General features: G+C 42.5%; 1 protein-coding gene across 6 annotated transcripts in view; it reads left to right on the top strand.

The window, feature by feature from the left end:
• NDP (norrin cystine knot growth factor NDP) overlaps positions 1 to 23526 on the top strand; it is a 283995-nt gene that overhangs the window by 157479 nt on the left and 102990 nt on the right. For 5 of the 6 annotated variants that reach the window (XM_069761656.1, XM_069761654.1, XM_069761653.1 and 2 more), the window contains one exon: positions 5164 to 5511. In XM_069761656.1, coding sequence (XP_069617757.1) covers positions 5338 to 5511 — 174 coding nt within the window. In that variant the 5' untranslated portion in view covers positions 5164 to 5337. The remainder of the gene's footprint in view (positions 1 to 5163; positions 5512 to 23526) is intronic. The other variant, XM_069761659.1, reaches the window with a different exon arrangement.

The raw sequence follows: 23526 nt of genomic DNA, 5'->3' as shown, positions 1-23526 counted from the left end.
AAAAATCCAGTAAAATGGATGCTGAACACAATTAATCTGAATTAAAGCAAATCAAATTACCAAAACTTTTCATTCTGGCCAATTCAATGAAATCGCACTGAATTTAATTTGCTTTGAATCGATTTGCTCATTTCTAGTTAAAAATATAAGATTTTTAGTTCTGACTTCTATACTTTTGTGTTTTCCAAAGAAAGAGAAATGATGATGTCAGAATAGAGTTGAGTGAATTTGATTAGGTCCCTGCTTATTCGCCAAGCTACAGCTGATCAGCCGGCGTTCTCCAAGTATCCAGGTTCCCTCTGCAGCTTGTTCAGCCATCACTATAGCTTGTCGAATATGCAGGTACCCAATCAAATTTGCTCAACTCTATGTCTGAATACATGGAATCTAATGTGAGGCACTGGGAAGGGAGTATAATCATACGGGGGTGTTTGCTGGTGACTCTGTTGCAGATTTATGCATTGCTGCTCTCTCTGGTGTCCAGCGCCATTCTTCACTGCTTCTAAGTGACGTCAAAGCAATTCCAACCATTGGGCTCACTCTATGCTCTATGCCTTAGCCGTAAGTCTTTTTTTTACAATGAAAGTCTATGGAGCCTCATTGTGATGCTCCAAATATTTACATTGTAAAAGTCATGCAGATTGCAGCATGACACAGAGGAATCTGCAGAGCAGTGATGTCACTGATAAGCAAAGAAGAACAGCGCTAATCCCAGAAGAGAGCAGTGGTAGGTGACTATATTAATACACTCACATTACATTACATGCAGGTAAACATAATTAATGAAAAAATAAATTAGTGGAAGTGCTTCTTAAAAAGGAACTTGTCAGCAGGATTGTGCACAGTAACCCACAGACAGTGTCAGGTCGGTGCAGTTATACTAATTAAAATGATGCCTTGGTTACAGCATAATAGCATGTGTAATGAGAATATAATTATTATGGTTGACATTATCCTGATAGTCCAAAAAAAAATCATGTGAAAATGGCACCCACCTTGCCTGCGCAGTAGCAGCTATCGGTGCATATAGAGGTGATCCAATGGCTGCTACTGTTAGAGAAAAAGAAATCCTCCTTCAAGATGTTGCCACCAGCACCTGCACAATAGCAGCTATTGGGGATCGTCGATAGATGCTATTGCACAGGCATTGCACATCCAATAAAGGAAAACCACCTATGCCAAGCATGGTATCCATCTAGCCAGTTTCCTACTCCACACTGATGAGGGGCAAAAACACTGAAACAGCTGTCTGTGGATGGATACCATTCTTGGCATAGGTGGTTTTCCTTTATTGGATGTTTTCCTTTATTGGATGCTGCCCTTCCCTTGGTTGTTCCTTCCCGGGGAAAGGCCTGGCTATTCACTGCCTGCGTTGAGAAACACGTGATGGTGTCTCTGCAGCTTCTCTACATGCATTTGCATATTTGGGGGCAGTGTTCTGGATCACTGCGTTGAGAAACACGTGATGGTGTCTCCGCGGTGTTGGATGTTTTGGTCTCCACGAAGTCAATCATCCGTGCCTTTAATAGCTGCTACTGTGCAGGCTCGGTAGTGCCATCTTGGAGGAAGAAATTGTTTTTTCTTCTCTAGTAAGATGGCGCCACTGGTTCCTGTGCAATAGCAGCTATTGGTGATTGGCGATGCGCAGTAGCAGCTATTACATCACCTTTATAGACAGAGATAGCTGCAACTGCGCAGGTACAGTGGGTGCCATTTTCAAATGGATTTCTTTTTGTAAATATCAGGATAACCTTAACCATAATAATTATATGCACATTACACATGCGATTATGCTGCAGCACAGGTTCCTGGGCTGACGCCTGCCTGCAGAAGGGTTTTGTTTTCAGTATATAATGTATTTTTGAACTATAAGATGTACTTTTTTCCCAAAAAACTTTTTGGGAAAATAGGATTGCATCTTATAGTCAAAATGTATTTACCAGTAGTGTGGTGGCTGTAGGAGTCGGGCGATTCTGCGTCGGTCCGACGCTGCAGCGGGATGATCTCACTCGCATCCCAGGCTGGTGCGGCAGTATTCGGTGGTGCGGCAGTATTCGGTGGTGCGGGTGCTCCGCCAACATTTTGTCATTGAGTCGCTACCATGCTTCACTGTAGACAGGATGTTCTTTTCAGCTTATGTTTCATTCTTCTTCCAGACATACTGCTGAGCTATAGGCCTGAAAAATTCAAGTTTTGTTTTATCACTCCACAGAATCCCCAAATTTCTGTGGCTTATTTATATAACTATACTGGTGCTGACATTTCCTATGTTTTTTTATTAGAAGAGATGTACGTCTTGGAGCTTGATCATGACGATGTTCAATCATTAAGTATAGAGCTTACTGTGCAAACTGAAACCTCAGTTGCCTACTACCACAAAAATTTTTTACCAACAGGTGAAGATGCCTAATGGATGCTATCAGAAGCTGGTGCCTTTCAGCAAGTGGAAGAAGGAGTAATGCTAGATGTATGTATGCCATAAGAATGGACACTTGCTGGGGACAAAAGTCCGGGCTCGTGAATCGACGAAGCCGCAATGATGATGAATAGTGTTCACTTTTTTTTAAATAAAATATCCTCAATATGCAACACATATCAGGGTTCGAAGACACCTTTATCAAGTAAAAGAGATGCACTACTGTTACTTGATGAAAAGGTTCTTTGAACACTGAAATTGCATATCCAGGAGAGTTGTAATAAAGTCAACATTGTGGCTTCATTGGTTGAGGTGCAAAACTCCAACTAAGGACTCAGTGTCCATTCTTGTGGAGTACCTAAGTATTCTCCTTCTTCCTTCTGAGTATATTTCCCCCCCAGCCTGGTTTCACCCACATGAACACAGGATTTTTAGCATTTGTGCCAGTTATAACTGGCTTTATTACATTATGTAACAACTCTGCTGGCATCACGGCATGACCTCTCATCTCTCACACTATCTTACCCACTGCTCCAGGTCATGTTGCGGTTTCTGTTTCTTGCCAGCTCCATATTCTGTGCCTCTGCTCTCTGCATGCTTCCTGGCTGTGTGTATAGGGGGGTGGCGCCTGAACTCTGTGGTTCTTATATGAATCAGGTGCACCTGTCTAATCTGTTCCTGACCAATTACCAAGAGGCCTCCAGTATTTAGTGCAGCTCCACCCAGTGGACTGGGCCTGTGCAATGTGTTAGCTCAGTTAGTGTCTTGCTTCTGAGTTTGCCAGGCCTTGCTCTGTGTTACTCCCTCTCTATTGGTCTTTCGCTGTGTTCTTGCCTTGATCTTGTTGTCCGCCCTCCAGGAGGCAGAATATTCTGGTCCCTGTGTCTTTGTCCTTGTGTCTTGTTCCATTGCCTTGTCTGTACTTAGTCTTATCTTGGTCTCTTTGCCTGTGGCTTCCTTCCCTGCTGTGTCTTTCCTTGTGTTCTCAGTCTGCTTACACTCTGCACTCTTGCGGCTCTGCCTGCTCTGTACCTTTGTGGTTTTACCTCTGCTCCGCACTCCTGCGGTTCTGCTCCATTCTACTCTGCTCCGCTCCCATTGCTGCAGTAATCTCTTGCTGCAGCTCCACTCCGCATTCCTTGCAGTTCCGCTCTGCTTAGCTTCTGCAGAAACCTCTTGCTGCAGCTCCTCTCCGCATTCCTTGTGGTTCAGCTCTGCTTAGCTTCTGCTGTTGCAGTAATCTCTTGCTGCAGCTCCTCTCCGCATTCCTTGCGGTTCTGCTCTGCTTAGCTTTTGTTGCTACACTATCTCTTGCTGCTCTTCCGCTCCTATCTGCAGTCTTGCACTTCTTCTCTTGTGTGAACAGGTCCCAACCTGTTCCTTTATTCTCCTTTGCTTCTGGCTTGTTTCTGTACCTGCATCCCCTGTGTGAACTGGTCCCAACCTGTTCTTTCATTCTCCTCTCCTTCTGGCTTGTTTCCGTACCTGCATCTCCTGTGCCAACAGGTTCCAACCTGTTCCTTCATACTTCATTCCTTTCTGCTTGTTTTCTTACCTGCACCTCCAGTGTGAACAGGTCCCTACCTGTTTCTTCATACTACATATCCATACCTGCACCTCCTGTGTGAATAGGTCCCTATTTGTTCCTTCATACACCACACCAACCAGTCCTGTGTTACTGCCAGCCTTGTGTTCTTCACCGTTCCTGCCAGCCCTGTGTTCTCTGCCGTGCCTGCCAGCCCGGTGTTCTCTGCCATGCCTGCCAGCCCTGTGTTCTATGCCGTGCCTGCCAGCCCTGTGTTCTCTGCCATGCCTGCCAGTCCTGTGTTCTCTACCATGCCTGCCAGCCCTGTGTTCTCTGCCATGTCTCTGCCAGCCCTGTGTCTCAGCCGTGCCAGCATACTCGTCTGAGTTTCAGCCGTGCTCTTCTGCCAGTCCTGCCTGATGCCCGCACCTGTCCTAGTGTTCCTGTCCTCCAAGTGGGATCAGCAGCCACAGCCAGACACCACCCTGGAGTAGCACCTGGCAGCTGCGTGCTGCACAAACCTGACCTCACCATCAGAGGCTCCAGTGAAAACCCAGGCAGCTGTCAGTCACGCCCCTTCCAGGGTAGTCTGGTCTGTGGCACAGTGGGGCCACTAACCCCCCGAGCTCACGCCCACCAGACAGGACGTGAGTGTGACACATTATATGTCTACATTGACATTGAGTCCATTTTAGCAGAATCCAATAAGTTGATCACCCTTCATCCACCCCTAGTTACGATCAGACTGCACATATTTACTCCATTTGTTCCATTTCTGGTTTTATTTTCATGCTGCATTTACAGTCACTCTAAGTACTAAATAGCTGTACTAAATATTAAAGACACTTGTCACGAAAGAGATGAATATTTCTTTCACTGAAGCATTAAATAAAAAGTGGCATTTTGTGCTGAATTTGAAGAAACGATTTATTATAATATTTGTGTTGAGATATTTACATTATTTTTGTTTGCTAGGTTTATTGCATACAGTAGAATGTTTTTAAAATTTGCTAATAAACCTAATTTGCAATTGACTTGATGAATTTGGTTAACAGAATGCCAAAAGTGTCCATGTTTTCGGAAAAATTGTTTCAATCTTAACAAGAAAAAAAATCTTCCACCAGATTTTTATGTGCATTTTTAACAGACAATCCTATTGATAGATAAAGTATGCTTTCTGTTTATTTGTTATAATAGATGTTTTTTTTATATAACCCTCTAGCAGATGCAACAATGGATTACCGCTTCTTTATCCAACCAAAGCTCCAAGACCAATGGCTACAAGGAAGATAATGAAAGGAGTTGACTCTCATCTTCATACACCACACGGCTTGTACTTTCGGATCCTACATTTTTAAGGTCCTGATTTTGCTGTGCTCCAAAAAAATTGAAAACAATGGGAAACTATGTCCTCGTCTCATGGATTACTGCACTGTCCCTGATAGCAATATTAACTAATGCCAACATTAAAAAAAGTAACACTTTCATCACTGAATCAGACCCAGCTCGATGTATGAGGCACCATTATGTGGATTCTATCAATCATCCACAGCACAAATGCACTGCAAAGGTAAAGTTATTGTGTTTTCTATCTTAGACTACGCTCCCACAGTGAGCTTTTGGTGAGTTTTTGTTGTTGTAGAATTTCTGCATCTATTATTTAAATTAGTTACTTCTGTGTTTTTTAATTAAATTTTTGTGTGCTTTTTGTTAACATGCATTGTTATCACATTTTTTATGCTGTAGTTTTTGTCTCGTTTTAAATAAAGCTGCTTTGTTTTTTATGCTTTCTGGTATTCAGCTTGGACAACACTTTTTTGCCTTACATAGGTGCAGAATACATGTGTTTCTGATGAGTTTCCATAGTGGAAACCCACGTAAAACGCATGTGCATTTTTCAGCTGTGGAATTTCTGCCCCTAATGCAAGTCTATGGGGAAATTCTGCGGAGAAATTGACGTGCTCCAGATTTGAAACACATATTGCAGGTTAGGCTACTTTCACACTAGTGTCGCAATGAGTCGTTTAGGAGAAAAAACGCATCCTGCAAAATTGCTTGCAGGATGCGTTTTTTTCTCCATTGACTAACATTAGCGACGCATTGCGATGCTTTGCCACACGTTGCAACCCTTCGTGCGACGATTGCGCCGTGTTGTGGTGGACCGTCGGCAGCAAAAAACGTTACAAGTAACCTTTTTTGCTGCGTTGTGTCCGCCATTTCCGACAGCGCATGCGCGGCCGGAACTCCGCCCCCACCTCCCGCAACTCACAATGGGGCAGCGGATGAGCTGGAAAATTGCATCCGCTGCCCCCGTTGTGCGGAGCTTGCACAATATGCGTCGGTACGTCGGGCCGACGCTAGTGTGAAAGTAGCCTTAGTTTACACTGCGTTAAAAAGAAGCACAGTGGGCATTAGATTTCTTTACTTCCACTTTGCAGGAATTGTAGAACACTGTATTTTTGACTCAACGAAAATACACATCATCAAAAACGCACCAAAAGGTCATTGTTTGAAGGTAGCCTTACTGTTTATATTTTACAACATTATATAATTACCGTATATTAGATGGTTATTATGTTAGTGTATATAGTCTTGAATATCATTTTACACTGAAACTCTATTTAATCAAGGTCTAACTTAACAGTAAAACCTATTTAAGATCACCATACAAAATTGCGGTGAACTCACTTCTTCAAGGATGATTCTCTCAAATAAGAAGGCCAATAAAGTTATATGGAAGCTAGAGACATTGAACATGCATAATGAAAAGATTTGATCGAAATCAACGGAGGCATTCTTAAAGCAGTGGTATTTTGGAGAGGTATGATTAAGGAAAATTGCTTGCTGTATCACCTGTAGACTGATGTATAAAATTGGAATAGAACTTATAACTATTTTTCAATTCACCTTTTTGCAGCTTGATAAGTATGTAGGCTTACTGCACTGATAATACCTACCCTGCATTATCAGTGCAGTTTCCATCACTTGAGAGATTGAATTATCCTATGTTAATTAACTGTCTGAGGCTGGAACAGCTTGGAGGCAGTGGAAATGCTGAATACTGCAAGTGAACTACAGTATAGATTATAGAGGAGCATCGAGAGCCCTTTGTATACTCTTCCTCTTACCTACACTGTGGGCAGAATTATTAGGCAAGTTGTATTTTAGAGGATTATTTTTATTATTGATAAACAACTATGTTCTCAATCAACCCAAAAGACCCATAAATATCAAAGCTTAATATTTTTGGAAGTTGGAGTGGGGTTTTTTTAGATTTGGCTAACTTAGGGGGATATCTGTTTGTGCAGGTAAGGCTATGTGCATACATTGCGGATTAGCCTTAGGATTTCTGGTTCGGATTTTGCCTCTCCTGGCAGAAAACGCAGCTGCGGATTTGTTGCGTTTTTTTGTGCGGATCCGCAGCGTTGTTTGAGCAGTTTTGCTGCGGATTTTTTGCTGATTTACTGCTTTTTTTACCCCTGCGGATTTCTATAATGGAATGGGTACAAAAACGCTGCAGATTCGCAAAAAAGAAGTGACATGCTACTTCTTTTAATCCACAGCGTTTCCGCACTGGATTTTCCGCAACGTGTGCACAGCTTTTTTTTTTTCTCATTGATTTATGTTGTACTGTAAATCAATTGTGGATCTGCAGCGTTTCTGCACCGCAAAAAACGTTGCGGATCCTCACAGAATCCGCAACGTGTGCACATACCGTAACTATTGCTGTGCAGAATTATTAGGCAACTTAATAAAAACCAAGTATATTCCCATCTCACTTGTATATTTTCACCAGGTAAACCAATATAACTGCACAAAATTTAGAAATAAACATTTCTGACATGCAAAAACAAAACCCCCCAAATTAGTGACCAATATAGCCACCTTTCTTTATGATGACACTCAACAGCCTTCTATCCATAGATTCTGTCAGTTGCTTGATCTGTTTACAATCAACATTGCGTGCACTGTTCCGAGAGGTGGACTGTTTTCCCTCCCTGTAGACCTCATATTTTATGAGGGACCACAGGTTCTCTATGGGGTTCAGATCAGGTGAACAAGGGGGCAATGTAATTATTTTTTCTTCTTTGAGACCTTTACTGGCCAGCCGCACTGTGGAGTGGTTGGAGGCATGTGATGGAGCATTGTCCTGCATGAAAGTCATGTTTTTCTTGAATGATACTGACTTCTACCTGTACCACTGTTTGAACAAGTTGCCTTCCAGGAACTGGCAGTAGGTCTGGGAGTTGAGCTTTACTCCAACCTCAACCCAAAAAGGTCCCACAAGTTCAACTTTGATGATACCAGCTCATACCAGGTGGAGTACCCCACCTCCACCTTGCTGGTGTCTGAATTAGAGTGGAGCTCTCTGCCCTTTACTGGTCCAGCCTCTGGCCCATCCATCTGACCCATCAAGAGTCACTCTCATTTCATCAGTCCATAAAACCTTTGAAAAGTCAGTCTTAAGATATTTCTTGGCTCATTCTTGACGTTTTATCTTATGTTTCTTGTTCAAAGGTGGTCGTTTTTCAGCCTTCTTTACCTAGGCCATGTCCCTGAGTATCGCACACCTTGTGCTTTTTGTTACTCCAAGTAACGTTGCAGCTCTGAAATATGGCAAAACTGGTGGCAAATGGCATCTTGGCAGCATCACGCTTGATTTTCCTCAATTCATGGGCAGTTATTTTGTGCATTTTTTGCCCAACACGCTTCTTGCGACCCTGTTGGCTATTTGCCATGAAACGCTTGATTGTTCGGTGATCACGCTTCAAAAGTTTGGCAATGTCAAGACTGCTGCATCCCTCTGTAAGACATTTCACAATTTTGGACTTTTCAGAGACTGTCAAATCTCTCTTCTGACCCATTTTGCCAAAGGAAAGGAAGTTGCCTAATAATTAAGCACACCTTATATAGGGTTTTGATGTCATTAGACAACACCCCTCCTCATTACAGAGATGCACATGACCAGCTGCTTCGAAAGCATCACCAAACCAGGGATTCAAGCTTCAGGAGGCTAATTTGCATATTCCAGGTGCCTTCTGGGAGAAGCGAAGTCTCCCTAAGCTAGAAGATCGTTGGGTACAGCCGGGACCAGCTGCTTCGAAAGCATCACCAAACCAGGGATTCAAGCTTCAGGAGGCTAATTTGCATATTCCAGGTGCCTTCTGGGAGAAGCGAAGTCTCCCTAAGCTAGAAGATCGTTGGGTACAGCCGGGACCAGCTGCTTCGAAAGCATCACCAAACCAGGGATTCAAGCTTCAGGAGGCTAATTTGCATATTCCAGGTGCCTTCTGGGAGAAGCGAAGTCTCCCTAAGCTAGAAGATCGTTGGGTACAGCCGGGACCAGCTGCTTCGAAAGCATCACCAAACCAGGGATTCAAGCTTCAGGAGGCTAATTTGCATATTCCAGGTGCCTTCTGGGAGAAGCGAAGTCTCCCTAAGCTAGAAGATCGTTGGGTACAGCCGGGACCAGCTGCTTCGAAAGCATCACCAAACCAGGGATTCAAGCTTCAGGAGGCTAATTTGCATATTCCAGGTGCCTTCTGGGAGAAGCGAAGTCTCCCTAAGCTAGAAGATCGTTGGGTACAGCCGGGACCAGCTGCTTCGAAAGCATCACCAAACCGCGCGCCTTACGGCGCGCAAATTTTTGCCTGTAGGACATTATTGCAAGAGAGCTTGGCTGAGTAGATTACACAAGAAGGAAAACACACAGCAAGTCAGCAGGATCTAGGAGCAACATGGCAGATGTGACAACCTACATGGTGAGCTGCAGCATGTGCTACATGTTCACAGATCGACCAGAAGAAGAATCCAATTTCACCTGTCAGAAGTGTAGACTAGTGGCCCTTTTAGAAGAAAAGGTGCGGGGTCTGGAAGAAAGAATAGCAACTTTGAAACTCATCAAAGAGAATGAAGACTTTCTAGACAGAACAGAAGCATCTCTACTGGTCACAGAAGGTGCAAAAAGTGTCAGAGAACCTCCAAAAGCAGATGAGTGGAAGCATGTGACCAAAAGAAGCAAGAAGACCATGGAGAAATCACCAACCACACAACTGAAGAACCGATATCAAATCTTTGTAGAGGATGAAGATGGCACACCTAAGAATGAAGCAATACCAGCAAGCAAAAAAGAAAAGGGCACACAGCAACAAGTGACAGCAAAAAGTACAGCCAAGAAGCAACGAAGAGTGGTGGTGGTGGGAGACTCACTACTGAGAGGCACCGAAGCAGCCATCTGCAGACCGGACATAACTGCAAGAGAAGTATGCTGCCTTCCAGGTGCGATGATCAAGGATGTGACCGATAGGATACCAAAGCTCTTCAGCTCCAAGGACGTCCACCCATTTCTTCTGATACATGTTGGCACCAATGACACGGCAAGGAAGGACCTACCGACAATCTGCAAGGACTTTGAAGAGTTGGGGAAGAAAGTAAAGGAACTGGATGCACAGGTAGTTTTTTCTTCTATCCTTCCAGTAGACGGGCATGGCACCAGGAGATGGAACAGGATCCTTGATGCAAACAACTGGCTAAGACGATGGTGCAGACAACAAGGATTTGGATTCCTGGACCACGGTGTGAATTACTGGTATGATGGACTCCTCGCCAGAGACGGACTACACCTCAACAAACCTGGGAAACACACATTCGCCAGAAGACTCGCTACACTCATCAGGAGGGCGTTAAACTAGAAGAAGAGGGGACGGGAAGAAAAACATTACACTCGAACAAAGACGACCCAGGAAAACATACTCAGAAGGGAGGTAAGAACATTTCTAAAACAATCCACAGTGAGGAGATTGGAACAAAACAAAATCCTCTAAACTGCATGCTCGCAAACGCCAGAAGCCTGACAAACAAGATGGAAGAACTAGAAGCAGAAATATCTACAGGTAACTTTGACATAGTGGGAATAACCGAGACATGGTTAGATGAAAGCTATGACTGGGCAGTTAACTTACAGGGTTACAGTCTGTTTAGAAAGGATCGTAAAAATCGGAGAGGAGGAGGGGTTTGTCTCTATGTAAAGTCTTGTCTAAAGTCCACTTTAAGGGAGGATATTAGCGAAGGGAATGAGGATGTCGAGTCCATATGGGTTGAAATTCATGGAGGGAAAAATGGTAACAAAATTCTCATTGGGGTCTGTTACAAACCCCCAAATATAACAGAAAGCATGGAAAGTCTACTTCTAAAGCAGATAGATGAAGCTGCAACCCATAATGAGGTCCTGGTTATGGGGGACTTTAACTACCCGGATATTAACTGGGAAACAGAAACCTGTGAAACCCATAAAGGCAACAGGTTTCTGCTAATAACCAAGAAAAATTATCTTTCACAATTGGTGCAGAATCCAACCAGAGGAGCAGCACTTTTAGACCTAATACTATCTAATAGACCTGACAGAATAACAAATCTGCAGGTGGTTGGGCATTTAGGAAATAGCGACCACAATATTGTGCAGTTTCACCTGTCTTTCACTAGGGGGACTTGTCAGGGAGTCACAAAAACATTGAACTTTAGGAAGGCAAAGTTTGAACAGCTTAGAGATGCCCTTAATCTGGTAGACTGGGACAATATCCTCAGAAATGAGAATACAGATAATAAATGGGAAATGTTTAAGAACATCCTAAATAGGCAGTGTAAGCGGTTTATACCTTGTGGGAATAAAAGGACTAGAAATAGGAAAAACCCAATGTGGCTAAACAAAGAAGTAAGACAGGCAATTAACAGTAAAAAGAAAGCATTTGCACTACTAAAGCAGGATGGCACCATTGAAGCTCTAAAAAACTATAGGGAGAAAAATACTTTATCTAAAAAACTAATTAAAGCTGCCAAAAAGGAAACAGAGAAGCACATTGCTAAGGAGAGTAAAACTAATCCCAAACTGTTCTTCAACTATATCAATAGTAAAAGAATAAAAACTGAAAATGTAGGCCCCTTAAAAAATAGTGAGGAAAGAATGGTTGTAGATGACGAGGAAAAAGCTAACATATTAAACACCTTCTTCTCCACGGTATTCACGGTGGAAAATGAAATGCTAGGTGAAATCCCAAGAAACAATGAAAACCCTATATTAAGGGTCACCAATCTAACCCAAGAAGAGGTGCGAAACCGGCTAAATAAGATTAAAATAGATAAATCTCCGGGTCCGGATGGCATACACCCACGAGTACTAAGAGAACTAAGTAATGTAATAGATAAACCATTATTTCTTATTTTTAGTGACTCTATAGCGACAGGGTCTGTTCCGCAGGACTGGCGCATAGCAAATGTGGTGCCAATATTCAAAAAGGGCTCTAAAAGTGAACCTGGAAATTATAGGCCAGTAAGTCTAACCTCTATTGTTGGTAAAATATTTGAAGGGTTTCTGAGGGATGTTATTCTGGATTATCTCAATGAGAATAACTGTTTAACTCCATATCAGCATGGGTTTATGAGAAATCGCTCCTGTCAAACCAATCTAATCAGTTTTTATGAAGAGGTAAGCTATAGACTGGACCACGGTGAGTCATTGGACGTGGTATATCTCGATTTTTCCAAAGCGTTTGATACCGTGCCGCACAAGAGGTTGGTACACAAAATGAGAATGCTTGGTCTGGGGGAAAATGTGTGTAAATGGGTTAGTAACTGGCTTAGTGATAGAAAGCAGAGGGTGGTTATAAATGGTATAGTCTCTAACTGGGTCGCTGTGACCAGTGGGGTACCGCAGGGGTCAGTATTGGGACCTGTTCTCTTCAACATATTCATTAATGATCTGGTAGAAGGTTTACACAGTAAAATATCGATATTTGCAGATGATACAAAACTATGTAAAGCAGTTAATACAAGAGAAGATAGTATTCTGCTACAGATGGATCTGGATAAGTTGGAAACTTGGGCTGAAAGGTGGCAGATGAGGTTTAACAATGATAAATGTAAGGTTATACACATGGGAAGAGGGAATCAATATCACCATTACACACTGAACGGGAAACCACTGGGTAAATCTGACAGGGAGAAGGACTTGGGGATCCTAGTTAATGATAAACTTACCTGGAGCAGCCAGTGCCAGGCAGCAGCTGCCAAGGCAAACAGGATCATGGGGTGCATTAAAAGAGGTCTGGATACACATGATGAGAGCATTATACTGCCTCTGTACAAATCCCTAGTTAGACCGCACATGGAGTACTGTGTCCAGTTTTGGGCACCGGTGCTCAGGAAGGATATAATGGAACTAGAGAGAGTACAAAGGAGGGCAACAAAATTAATAAAGGGGATGGGAGAACTACAATACCCAGATAGATTAGCGAAATTAGGATTATTTAGTCTAGAAAAAAGACGACTGAGGGGCGATCTAATAACCATGTATAAGTATATAAGGGGACAATACAAATATCTCGCTGAGGATCTGTTTATACCAAGGAAGGTGACGGGCACAAGGGGGCATTCTTTGCGTCTGGAGGAGAGAAGGTTTTTCCACCAACATAGAAGAGGATTCTTTACTGTTAGGGCAGTGAGAATCTGGAATTGCTTGCCTGAGGAGGTGGTGATGGCGAACTCAGTCGAGGGGTTCAAGAGAGGCCTGGATGTCTTCCTGGAGCAGAACAATATTGTATCATACAATTATTAGGTTCTGTAGAAGGACGTAGATCTGGGTATTTATTATGATGGAATATAGGCTGAACTGGATGGACAAATGTCTTTTTTCGGCCTTACTAACTATGTTACTATGTTACTATGACCTGATTTACTTAATTGGTAATTGGCTCTCAAGCCTGAACAGCTTGGAGTAGGACAACATGTATAAAAAGTATCATGTGATCAAAATACAACTTGCCTAATAATTCTGCACACAGTGTATAGCATCACATGTTCTTCTGTCAATAGGAAAGGATTATAGAATGCTGCCAGAGAAGATGGAGTGTATTGGAGGGCTATGTTTCTTTTGGTGAGTAAAGCTGCTTTCACACATTTGTTTTTTGCCGTCAGGCACAATCCAGCGAATTTTGAAAAAACGGATTCGGCAAAAGTTGCTGCTGGATCCGTTTTTTTCTCATAGACTTGTATTAGCAACTGACTGCGACGGATGGCCTCACGTTTCGTTGAAAATTGTTTTTCAGGCGACCGGAGACAATGGACATAGTAACATTTTTTGTGTCCATCGAAAAAACGGACAGCGATGAATTCGTCGCTGTCTGTCGTTTGCTGGAATGGAACCCTATGGCGCCAGATCCTTTAAATGATGGAATCCGACGACGGATTGCGTTTTTTTAACTGAGCATGCTCCGATTTTTCTAGGATCCAATTAGCTGGATTAGCTAGTCGGATCCGTCAAAAAAATGGATCCGTCGCATCACCGGATTGTTCCTGACAGCAAAAAACTGATGTGTGAAAGCAGCCTAAGGGGAACGTGATGCTGCTACCAGTGTGTGTGTGTTGCTGTGGATTATGAAGGTGATGATGATGATGATGTCACCAATGTCTTTTCCTTCAGGCTCTCAGTAGATGCTGAGAAACCTTAAAACCTGAGATGAGTAGATCTGGTGATATTGGCTACATAATACTGCATTGATTTTATTTTGTTATTTACTGGCAACTTAATGTTCCTTATTATGATTCTATGGGAACTCGAGACATCACAACCTAATAAACCTAAGATGAAAAAAATAAATAAAACACTAATACTCACAACAACAGTCACCTGTCCAGTCTCACTGCTCGCTGCCTCCATCCGGTACTTTGCGCCTGTTCTTTGCTCTATCACATACTGCATCTCTAGCCTCTTTATTCTAGGCTGGGACTTCTGAGTGCCAGTAGGCCTTGGACATCTCTGCGCGTCATTAGATTGTGACGTTTGTTGTAAAGTTGTAATGTCATGAGGACTGGATGGCAGGAAGTGAGTTGTGATGGTGGATAAACAGATGAGTAGTAAAGTGAGTATTAGTTTCTTTAACCTTTTGATGACCTTCTACAGTTCAGCAAAATGGTGGACCACTTTACTGGTTTCACACAAAGCAATTACAAAGAATGAGACATTCTACTGACATACTTATATGCCACACAATACAGTACTTAAATTCCACTATCAAAATAGCAGAACAGCAACAGGAGCAAGCTCTGATTGCTGCTGTTAGAGGCAAGTATCAGCTATAAAATGCAGACCTCACCTGCCCTGTGTAGAACAGAGTTGCTGTTGAAACTGCTCCATACCCTTGCACTTGACCCATGAGGAACATGTATGTCACATACAGGGGCAGGGTAAATTAGAGGATTCAGAAAGGGTTGGGCTACATGGGTGACCTTATTAGAGAATTATTGTTGCAAGCCCTATTATCAACTGTAATGTCATGTTATGCAGAACTTTATTGGTATAAGCTTTAAAGCCACCCAAGGTGATATAAGAAACAATTGGCATGTGAAGTACATTTTAAAGAATCGTTTTCCTTCATGCAAAAGCAAATGAACTGCTATAATGGTAATCAGAAAAACATGTGTTTCCAATAATCTGTGTATCACTCTACTACAACAATACATTGGTTTATGCAGAAACATTAAAATTCATTCTCATGCCATTTTCAAGTCACAAGTCACAGCCCTGCCCTCAAATATTCTGAGGAAGCAGATTCCTTCTGCTAGGGATGGGTCTCACATCTAGATTATCACCTTTTTTGCTGAAATATCTTAGACTTGAACATCTTGCATTTTTGTATAATAGAAGGCACAATGTATTTTTTAGAGTACTGATTGAGATATCTATTGTTGCCTTAAAGAGTAATTGATAGTTTAATTTTCATTTAATAAATCAATAGCACACATAAAAATAAGCAACTTTGTCATAGATCTTTTTGGAGACATTTGCTTTTTTCTCCTTCTGGATGGATATTTAATTCTCAATTTATTGTTAACATCTGTATTCAGTGAAAACAGACTTCCCAGTTATGAAGATAGGAAATGGAAGTTGGTGCTTTATTAGAATTCTATGGAGAGGGAGGGGTTGGAGGGAGGAGTTACGGTTCTCAATAGTGCTTTATGAGCACCAACTATTAACTCTTATCTCAGTAATGGCAAAACTTGTATTCACTGAAGACAGAAGAAGAGGATTTATCTAAAAATATATATGACAACATTTCTTATTTTCATGTATACTATTGATTATTCATTTCTGGAAAAAAACAAAAAAAACAATTGCTCTTTAAACATTCTAAAGCCATGTTTTTCCTAAACTGTCCATAAAAAGTATACCTTGTTAGTCAAGGAATGATGGATGCTATGGTGAGGTATCTGTCATTGGCATGAGCATCTAGAAATAATTCATTTATTTATTATGGGCCTAAGAACTAACAAGCAGATAGTTGCTAACTACCTGCTTGTTATGCGCAACTTACGCTGACATCATGTCAACAGAGCAGTGGCTTCTCTTTGGCTCTGCTCTGTTGACAGGCCATGACTGCCTACATCATGCTGATTGACAGCCGTTTCCCCCTCCCTGCGGGAGCTAGCTATCAATCAGCAAGGCATTGGCAGTCACACCTCTTCGACAGAGCAGCCTGGAAGAAGAAAAGCTGATCTCTTGTCATGGAGCAGTTGAATGGCTGGAAGGAGCGGTCAGTGATCGGATAGAATAGGCAGGTAGTTACCTCTGTTAGAAATATGTCAGTTTTTAGATCCATATTAAAAGCAAAATATTCGTTGATCAACCCCTTTAATAAGTTGCAATTAGCCAATATACCCACCAGCAGAGCAGATATATCTTTTCCCACACCCTTTCCATTTTTGTTTTGCTCTGTTGTAGTCTCCTTATCTGCATAATTTCCTGCCTCTCACCAATGTATAATAAATATTTTATTTGCTTTAAAAAAAAAAAAAAAGTACTTTTTAACACCTTAATTTATTAATAGCAGTTTGGAAGAATGAACATCCCCTATGATAAACAGATGCTACCATGCTGTAGTTTAAGATCAGATGGAAAAATTCTTGGACAACTTTACCTATAGTTAAGTAGATTGATATTAACCCCTTCATGACCTTGGGATTTTCCATTTTTTCGTGTTCATTTTTCGCTCCCCTCATTTCCAGAGCCATAACTTTTTTATTTTTCCATCAATATGGCCACGTGAGGGCTTGTTTTTGCGGGACGAGTTGTACTTTTGAACGACATCCTTGGTTTTAACATGGCGTGTACTAGAAAATGGGAAAAAATTCCAAGTGCGGTGAAATTGCAAAAAAAGAGCAATCCCATGTGTGTTTTTTGTTTGGCATTTTTTGCTAGGTTCGCTAAATGCTAAAACTGACCTGCCATTATGATTCTTCAGGTCATTGCAAGTTCATAGATACCAAACATGTCTAGGCTATTTTTTATCTAAGTGGTGAAAAAAAATTCCAAACTTTGTAAAAAAAAAAAAAAATTCCACCATTTCCGATACCCGTAGCGTCTCCATTTTTCATGATGTGGGGGTCGGAGGACGGCTTGTTTTTTGCGTGCCAAGCTGACATTTTTAGTGATACAATTTTGGTGCAGATACGTTCTCTTGATCACCCGTTATTTCATTTTAATTCAATGTCCCGGCGACCAAAAAAACGTACTTTTTGTGTTTTTAATTTTTTTCTCCTTATGCCATTTAGCGATCAGGTTAATCCTTTTTTTTATTGATAGAACGGACGATTCTGAACGTGGCGATACAAAATATTTGTATATTTGATTTTATTTTGATTGTTTTATTTTGAATGGGGCGAAAGGGGGGTGTGATGAGGGAGCAGCCGCCATCTTGGATACGGGGCATACTAACAGAGATTGGCTTGACTCCATTTTGTCCCATATCAGAATTCACCTTGCCCCCCACCTTTAGTATGGTAATAAACTGAGGCCAGTGTAGCAGGCAGATGGCACTTCAAAGATTGAATGAGGAAGCCACGCCAGCAGTTAGCAAGGAGATGCCTGAGGGCTCAATTAAAGTATACATGTCAGGTGGCTACAGGATACACGTCTATTGTTTTCCCAGCCGGACCGTCTACAACATGAAATTATGAATTATGGGCGCATTGTCCAAGGTACAGGCTCATAAAAAATATCCTCATAGCCCTGAAGAAATTGCGCATCTGACAGTTCAACTCCCAGGTCAGTGAGGGTTCTGGAACCCGAGATATAGAGATCAGCCTCCCACCACAATCGAATGGGTCCAGGTTTGATCCCTGTATGACCATCAGAACAAACCACATGCACTGGTACTGCCCGTGTACTGATCCGATCATCCTGAGAGAAGTTATTCCATTTATTAGATATTGGGAATAGATTCTGCAGGGAAGCTAGAGGGTGGAGATTATTAGCCCACCCAGGTACAGGGGGAGGGACACAGAAGCATTAAGAGCTGAGGATACATGGAGAGTGAGACACACATGAGAAGATGATGATGAAATAAGGAACAGGGCATGCCAGCCAGAGGGGAGCAAGCACATGCTTTCTGGGGGCTGCACTAGAAGTCTTGTACCTGTGGAACGCAGAGCTCCCCAGCCTCCACAAGCGACCTTCAACCTGGTAAATTGATCTCCAGCTTTATACCTCTAAGCCTTGTACTGTTATGGTTATATTTTACTCTGACTGTAACTCTTGATATATTTTTACTGTATATTTCTTGTAATTACCTAGTGTGCCCTTAAGACAATTAAATCATAAATTAATTTTGGGTTGATCCTTTTATTCTGATTGCGAATCTTAGAATACTCGGCGTGGGTAATAGAGCAGTCTCCCCGGTGGCCATTTGCTCTAGGTGCAGTTCCCTTATTGGCCTGAGAGATAAAGGAGAGAGCTGTGCTTGTGTAGTTACGTCACGGATTGATGACATGGGTGGAACCAGTGTCCTTCACAGGGGGTGATTTAAACTTTTATTTTTTTATTTAATTCATATTTTTTAAACTTTTTTTTACTTTTGCCATGCTTTAATAGCCTCCATGGGAGGCTAGAAGCTGGCATAGCCTGATCGGCTCTGCTACATAGCAGCGATCATCAGATCACTCCTATGTAGCTGAATTACAGGCTTGCTATGAACGCCGACCATAGTGTGGCGCTCACAGCAAGCCGGCATCAACAACCATAGAAGTTTCAAGGAGACCTCTGGTTACTATGCCGACGCATCGCTGATCCCCGATCATGTGACGGGATCGGCGATGAGTGCATTTCTGGCCGTGTGGCCGAAAGCGGTAGTTAAATGCCACTGTCAGCGTTTGACAGCGGCATTTAACTAGTTAATAGCAGCGGGTGGATCGTGATTCCACTCGCCACTATTGCGCGCAAATGTCAGTTGCTCAAAACAGCTGACATGTCACGGCTTTGATGTGGGCTCACTGCCGGAACCCACATCAAAGCAGGGGATCTGAAGTCGGACGTACTATCCCGTCCGAGGTCAGAAAGGTGTTAAACAAGTCTCTTTACCCCAACCTTTACTTTCTCGCCTTAAACTTACAAAAACACCTATATCTAAGCTAAATCACTTAATCTGAGCATCAAGCCTCTCTAAAGGTTTTGAAACAATCTGTTTCTACTACCCAATCATATAATGTACTCACTATACCTGATGTATTGCTAAGTATTTTGGAACCAGAAATACAAGATTTTTCTCACTAAATCTTAGGGGATATGCAAACTCAAAGACCTTATCTTATAACACCATGGTCCTGTTAAGTATAATAACTACAGTATGGATAAACGAATGTGCTCAGTGATACTCAGATATCACTCGAGTATCTGGGTGGTGTTCAGATGTGCTTGACACCCATCAAGCATTGGCTGGTGCTCGGATTTGAAGTTCGAATCCCCGCCCAGCATGTTTGTTGCCTTTAAGCTTTGGAGATGGCCTGACAGTCACTGTAATGCCATAGCCATTTTGGTAGTGGCATTACTGTGATTGGCTTGGTGCATTACCTCATCAGAGGTTGTAAAAGGACAGGCACCGCCACACAAGGCTCACAGATACTATTGCACAGTTCATGGACAGTTCTTATTGAAGGGAGAGAGTGCTAGTCCAGGCCTGTGTGCACAGTTTAATGAATCAGAGTCCTGTAGTGTTGATACTGGTGCTGAAGCTGAACCATCATACTGGGTTAAAAATTGACTATATTCTCATTCACAGAATATTATATGCTTTCTGTTAAATGTTGGTGGTATATAGCACTCCAAAAAAGCATTCAAATTTTTGGGGGATTCAATTGGTCATCATAGAGTATTATGTGCTTTCTGCTAAATTTTTGTGATGTATAACATTCAAAAAAAGCGTTGAAAAATGTTTCTGACTTTAATTAGTTATCCATACAATTTAATATGCATTGTGTAAAATTACGGTGGTTTAAAATCTTTAAAACCGCTTGGCCTGCACACATACTGTAAAACCTGCTTTGTGTAAAATTTTGTTGGTTTGAAAGAAAAAAGAAAAATTAGCCTGCTACAGGTGTATAAATTTGGTTGTCCAAAAATATACTATTGCCATGTGTACTGGGGACCTTGGTTTGTGTGTAATGTCTTTGGTTTGAAATAAAAATACAAATTGGCCTGCTACAGGTGTACAAATTTGGCTATTCAAAAATTGACTATTGTCATGTACGAACCTGCTTTGTGTGAAATTTTGTTGGTTTGAAATAAAAAAAAGAAAAATCTGATTTTACAAGCTTCTTATTCTTACAATTTGTTCTCCATAGAGCTAGAATGCACTGCTTTCCAACTGGCCAGGTGGCAAAAGTTCACTTTTAGTTCCAGATGCCAGCCACGTTCATTGCCACTGCACTTCTCTGATGCTGCCTCTGATTGCAACATTGGAGAGTTCAGCCATGCAGCTAGCCCAAACTGTCAATTAATTAGCAGCCCAGGCTTCCTGGCAAGTATGTTGGCTTGGGTTCAGTTCGCTCCTAAACTGCAGTGTTTAGAAATCTGCTCTAGTGTATACATCAGAAAAATCACTGAATACATATCACACTAGCACACCGAGCATGTCCAACACAGGTGCACACACTGACAGCTTGCACCAGCGGTATGTCTACCACTAGTCCTATCCATAACAAGCACACAGCACTCATCACAAAAGCACAAGAAACACACAGGACATATTATACAAACTTCTGTAAAGTGCATGATAAATACTAGCTGAGTGTGATTATGATTGCTGGCGGTGATGTCACCGAGGTCACTGCAGTTCTGCCTGGTTGGGAACGAAGCTTCAGTGACCGGAGGTAACCTTGATGATGTCACCACCAGTCACTGCAGCTGCGGACAGCTGCGGGCTTCTATATTTAGGCTGTGGGGCCAATGTCCATGGCCCTTTACCAGCCTGAGAATACCTGCCCCCAGATGTCTGCTTTAGCAAGGCTAGTTGTGAAAAATGGGGGGACCCTACACCGTTTTTTAAAATCATTTATTTAAATAATTAATTAAAAAATACGGCGTGGAGACCCTCTATTCTTGTTAACTAGCCTTGCTGAAGCTGACAGCTGAGGATTGCAGCCCCCAGCTGTGAGTTTTGCCTGGCTGGTTAAAAAAAAAATACAGGGGAGCCCACGCCGTTTTAAAAAAAAAATTATTTATTTACAGTGGAGGAGCGGATGATGAATCATCTTATCTGTCGCTCCTGCTCTCGCTGTTATTAGCAGCAGCAGGTGTCGGATGATGGGAGCAGTTGTCCCATCAGCTGACACCAGTGACCGGAGGTAAATTTTATACCTCCAATTACAGCTGAGCGCTCACGCTGTCTTTTGACAATGTGGGATCCGCAGCACTCTGAACGGCGGGGATGTTTCACTGTCAATCAGAAGCGGTGTCCGGCCAGCGGCACCCCAACAGTAACACGGACTTCCTGGTGAAGTCCGTGTTCGGTGTCCATGCCCTAACAGTAGGTGTTCGGTACGGACGCCGAACTTTACTGTTCGGGCTTGCCCATCTCTAATCAACAAATAAGATACGCTCAGGATCTGATCATTATGGCTATGTACATGTTGACTTCCTGAAACATTAGGAATTTGGAATAAAAAAAAGTCTAAGTGGCCAGAGAGAAAATTCCAAGATTTCTATTTATTATTTTTAATATAGATTGTGATATGTTAAAAAAACAAGAAAACAAAACCAATACAAAATGTAAAAAAATACATGACAAAATCTGATTTAAACAATAGGTCATTTTCTGATGACAGTTTCTCTTTAAGGTAACCTTAGCTACATCATTATCTTAGGTTAGACTAAATTAACTAAGTTTAACAAATGATAAATAAATATATTTTCATCAGTTTTTTAAATCCATTGTCATATGATATAGCATAATAATCTGGTTACAGCAATATCTATAATCTAAGGCTGGGAGCGTTACTCTGTCCGAAGCCTTTATAGACTGTGCAGGCGCGACGCTCCTAGTGTTACATTATAGCCAGTGTCAGGAAAAAAAATGGCGCCGGATAGCGCGGACTGCCGGGAGCAGGGGGACATTTATGATCCGTAACCCGGATGTGGGGACACCGTGGACATGATTGCGCCCTGATGATGCTTTGGCAGTTCATGCCACAGCAATTTGTTAGTTACGTCACCTGATTCCTTTCCGCTGCCATTTTCTTGGTCCTCCTGCTGCCGGAATCGGCGCTGCGCAGTCCGCGCTTTCCGGCGCCATTTTCTTGAAGACACACTGCAGAAAATGGCACCGGAAAGCACGGACTGCGCAGGTGCTGATTCCAGCAGTAGGAGGACCAAGAAAATGGTGGTGGAAAGGAATCAGGTAGCGTGTGCACAGGATCCACACATGACAGAACGGGGGTGCAGGATGGAAGCAGCACATGACAGGATGGGGACGCAGGATGGAGCAGCACATGACAGGATGGGGATGCAGGATGGAGCAGCTCATGACAGGATGGGGACGCAGGATGGAGCAGCACATGACAGGATGGGGATGCAGGATGGAGCAGCACATGACAGGATAGGGCGCAGGATAGAGCAGCACATGACAGGATGGGGATGCAGGATGGAGCAGCACATGACAGGATGGGGATGCAGGATGGAGCAGCACATGACAGGATGGGGACGCAGGATGGAGCAGCACATGACAGGATGGGGCGCAGGATGGAGCAGCACATGACAGGATGGGGACGCAGGATGGAGCAGCACATGACAGGATGGGGGCGCAGGATGGAGCAGCTCATGACAGGATGGGGGTGCAGGATGGAGCAGCTCATGAAAGGATGGGGACGCAGGATGGAGCAGCACATGACAGGATGGGGACGCAGGATGGAGCAGCACATACCAGGATGGAGACCATATACCAATAAAAATGCTCGCCACCCGGGCGTAGAACGGGTTCAATAGCTAGTTCTGTATAAGGGAAGAAGCATTCAAACAGTGTAACTTCAGTTTTACTGCTATCATGCTCAGAGTTGAGTTACCGGCCTGTTCATGGGACTTGGGAGTCTATGTGTATTACCAACTATTCTGTATTCTGTTCATTATTGAGATGGTGGCAGGGGGTAGAAAGTGATGACACTGGATTGTGGATCAATGTTATGGTTAGTGGGGCAAAATTGAAAAAAAAATTGTACTGCACACAGCATTGATATGCTATGAAAAACTTTTAATGTATGCAATTTCTTT

The sequence above is a fragment of the Ranitomeya imitator genome, chromosome 3, assembly GCF_032444005.1.
Source record: "Ranitomeya imitator isolate aRanImi1 chromosome 3, aRanImi1.pri, whole genome shotgun sequence".
NCBI lineage: Eukaryota > Metazoa > Chordata > Amphibia > Anura > Dendrobatidae > Ranitomeya > Ranitomeya imitator.
This window is presented reverse-complemented; position numbering and strand designations above follow the sequence as displayed.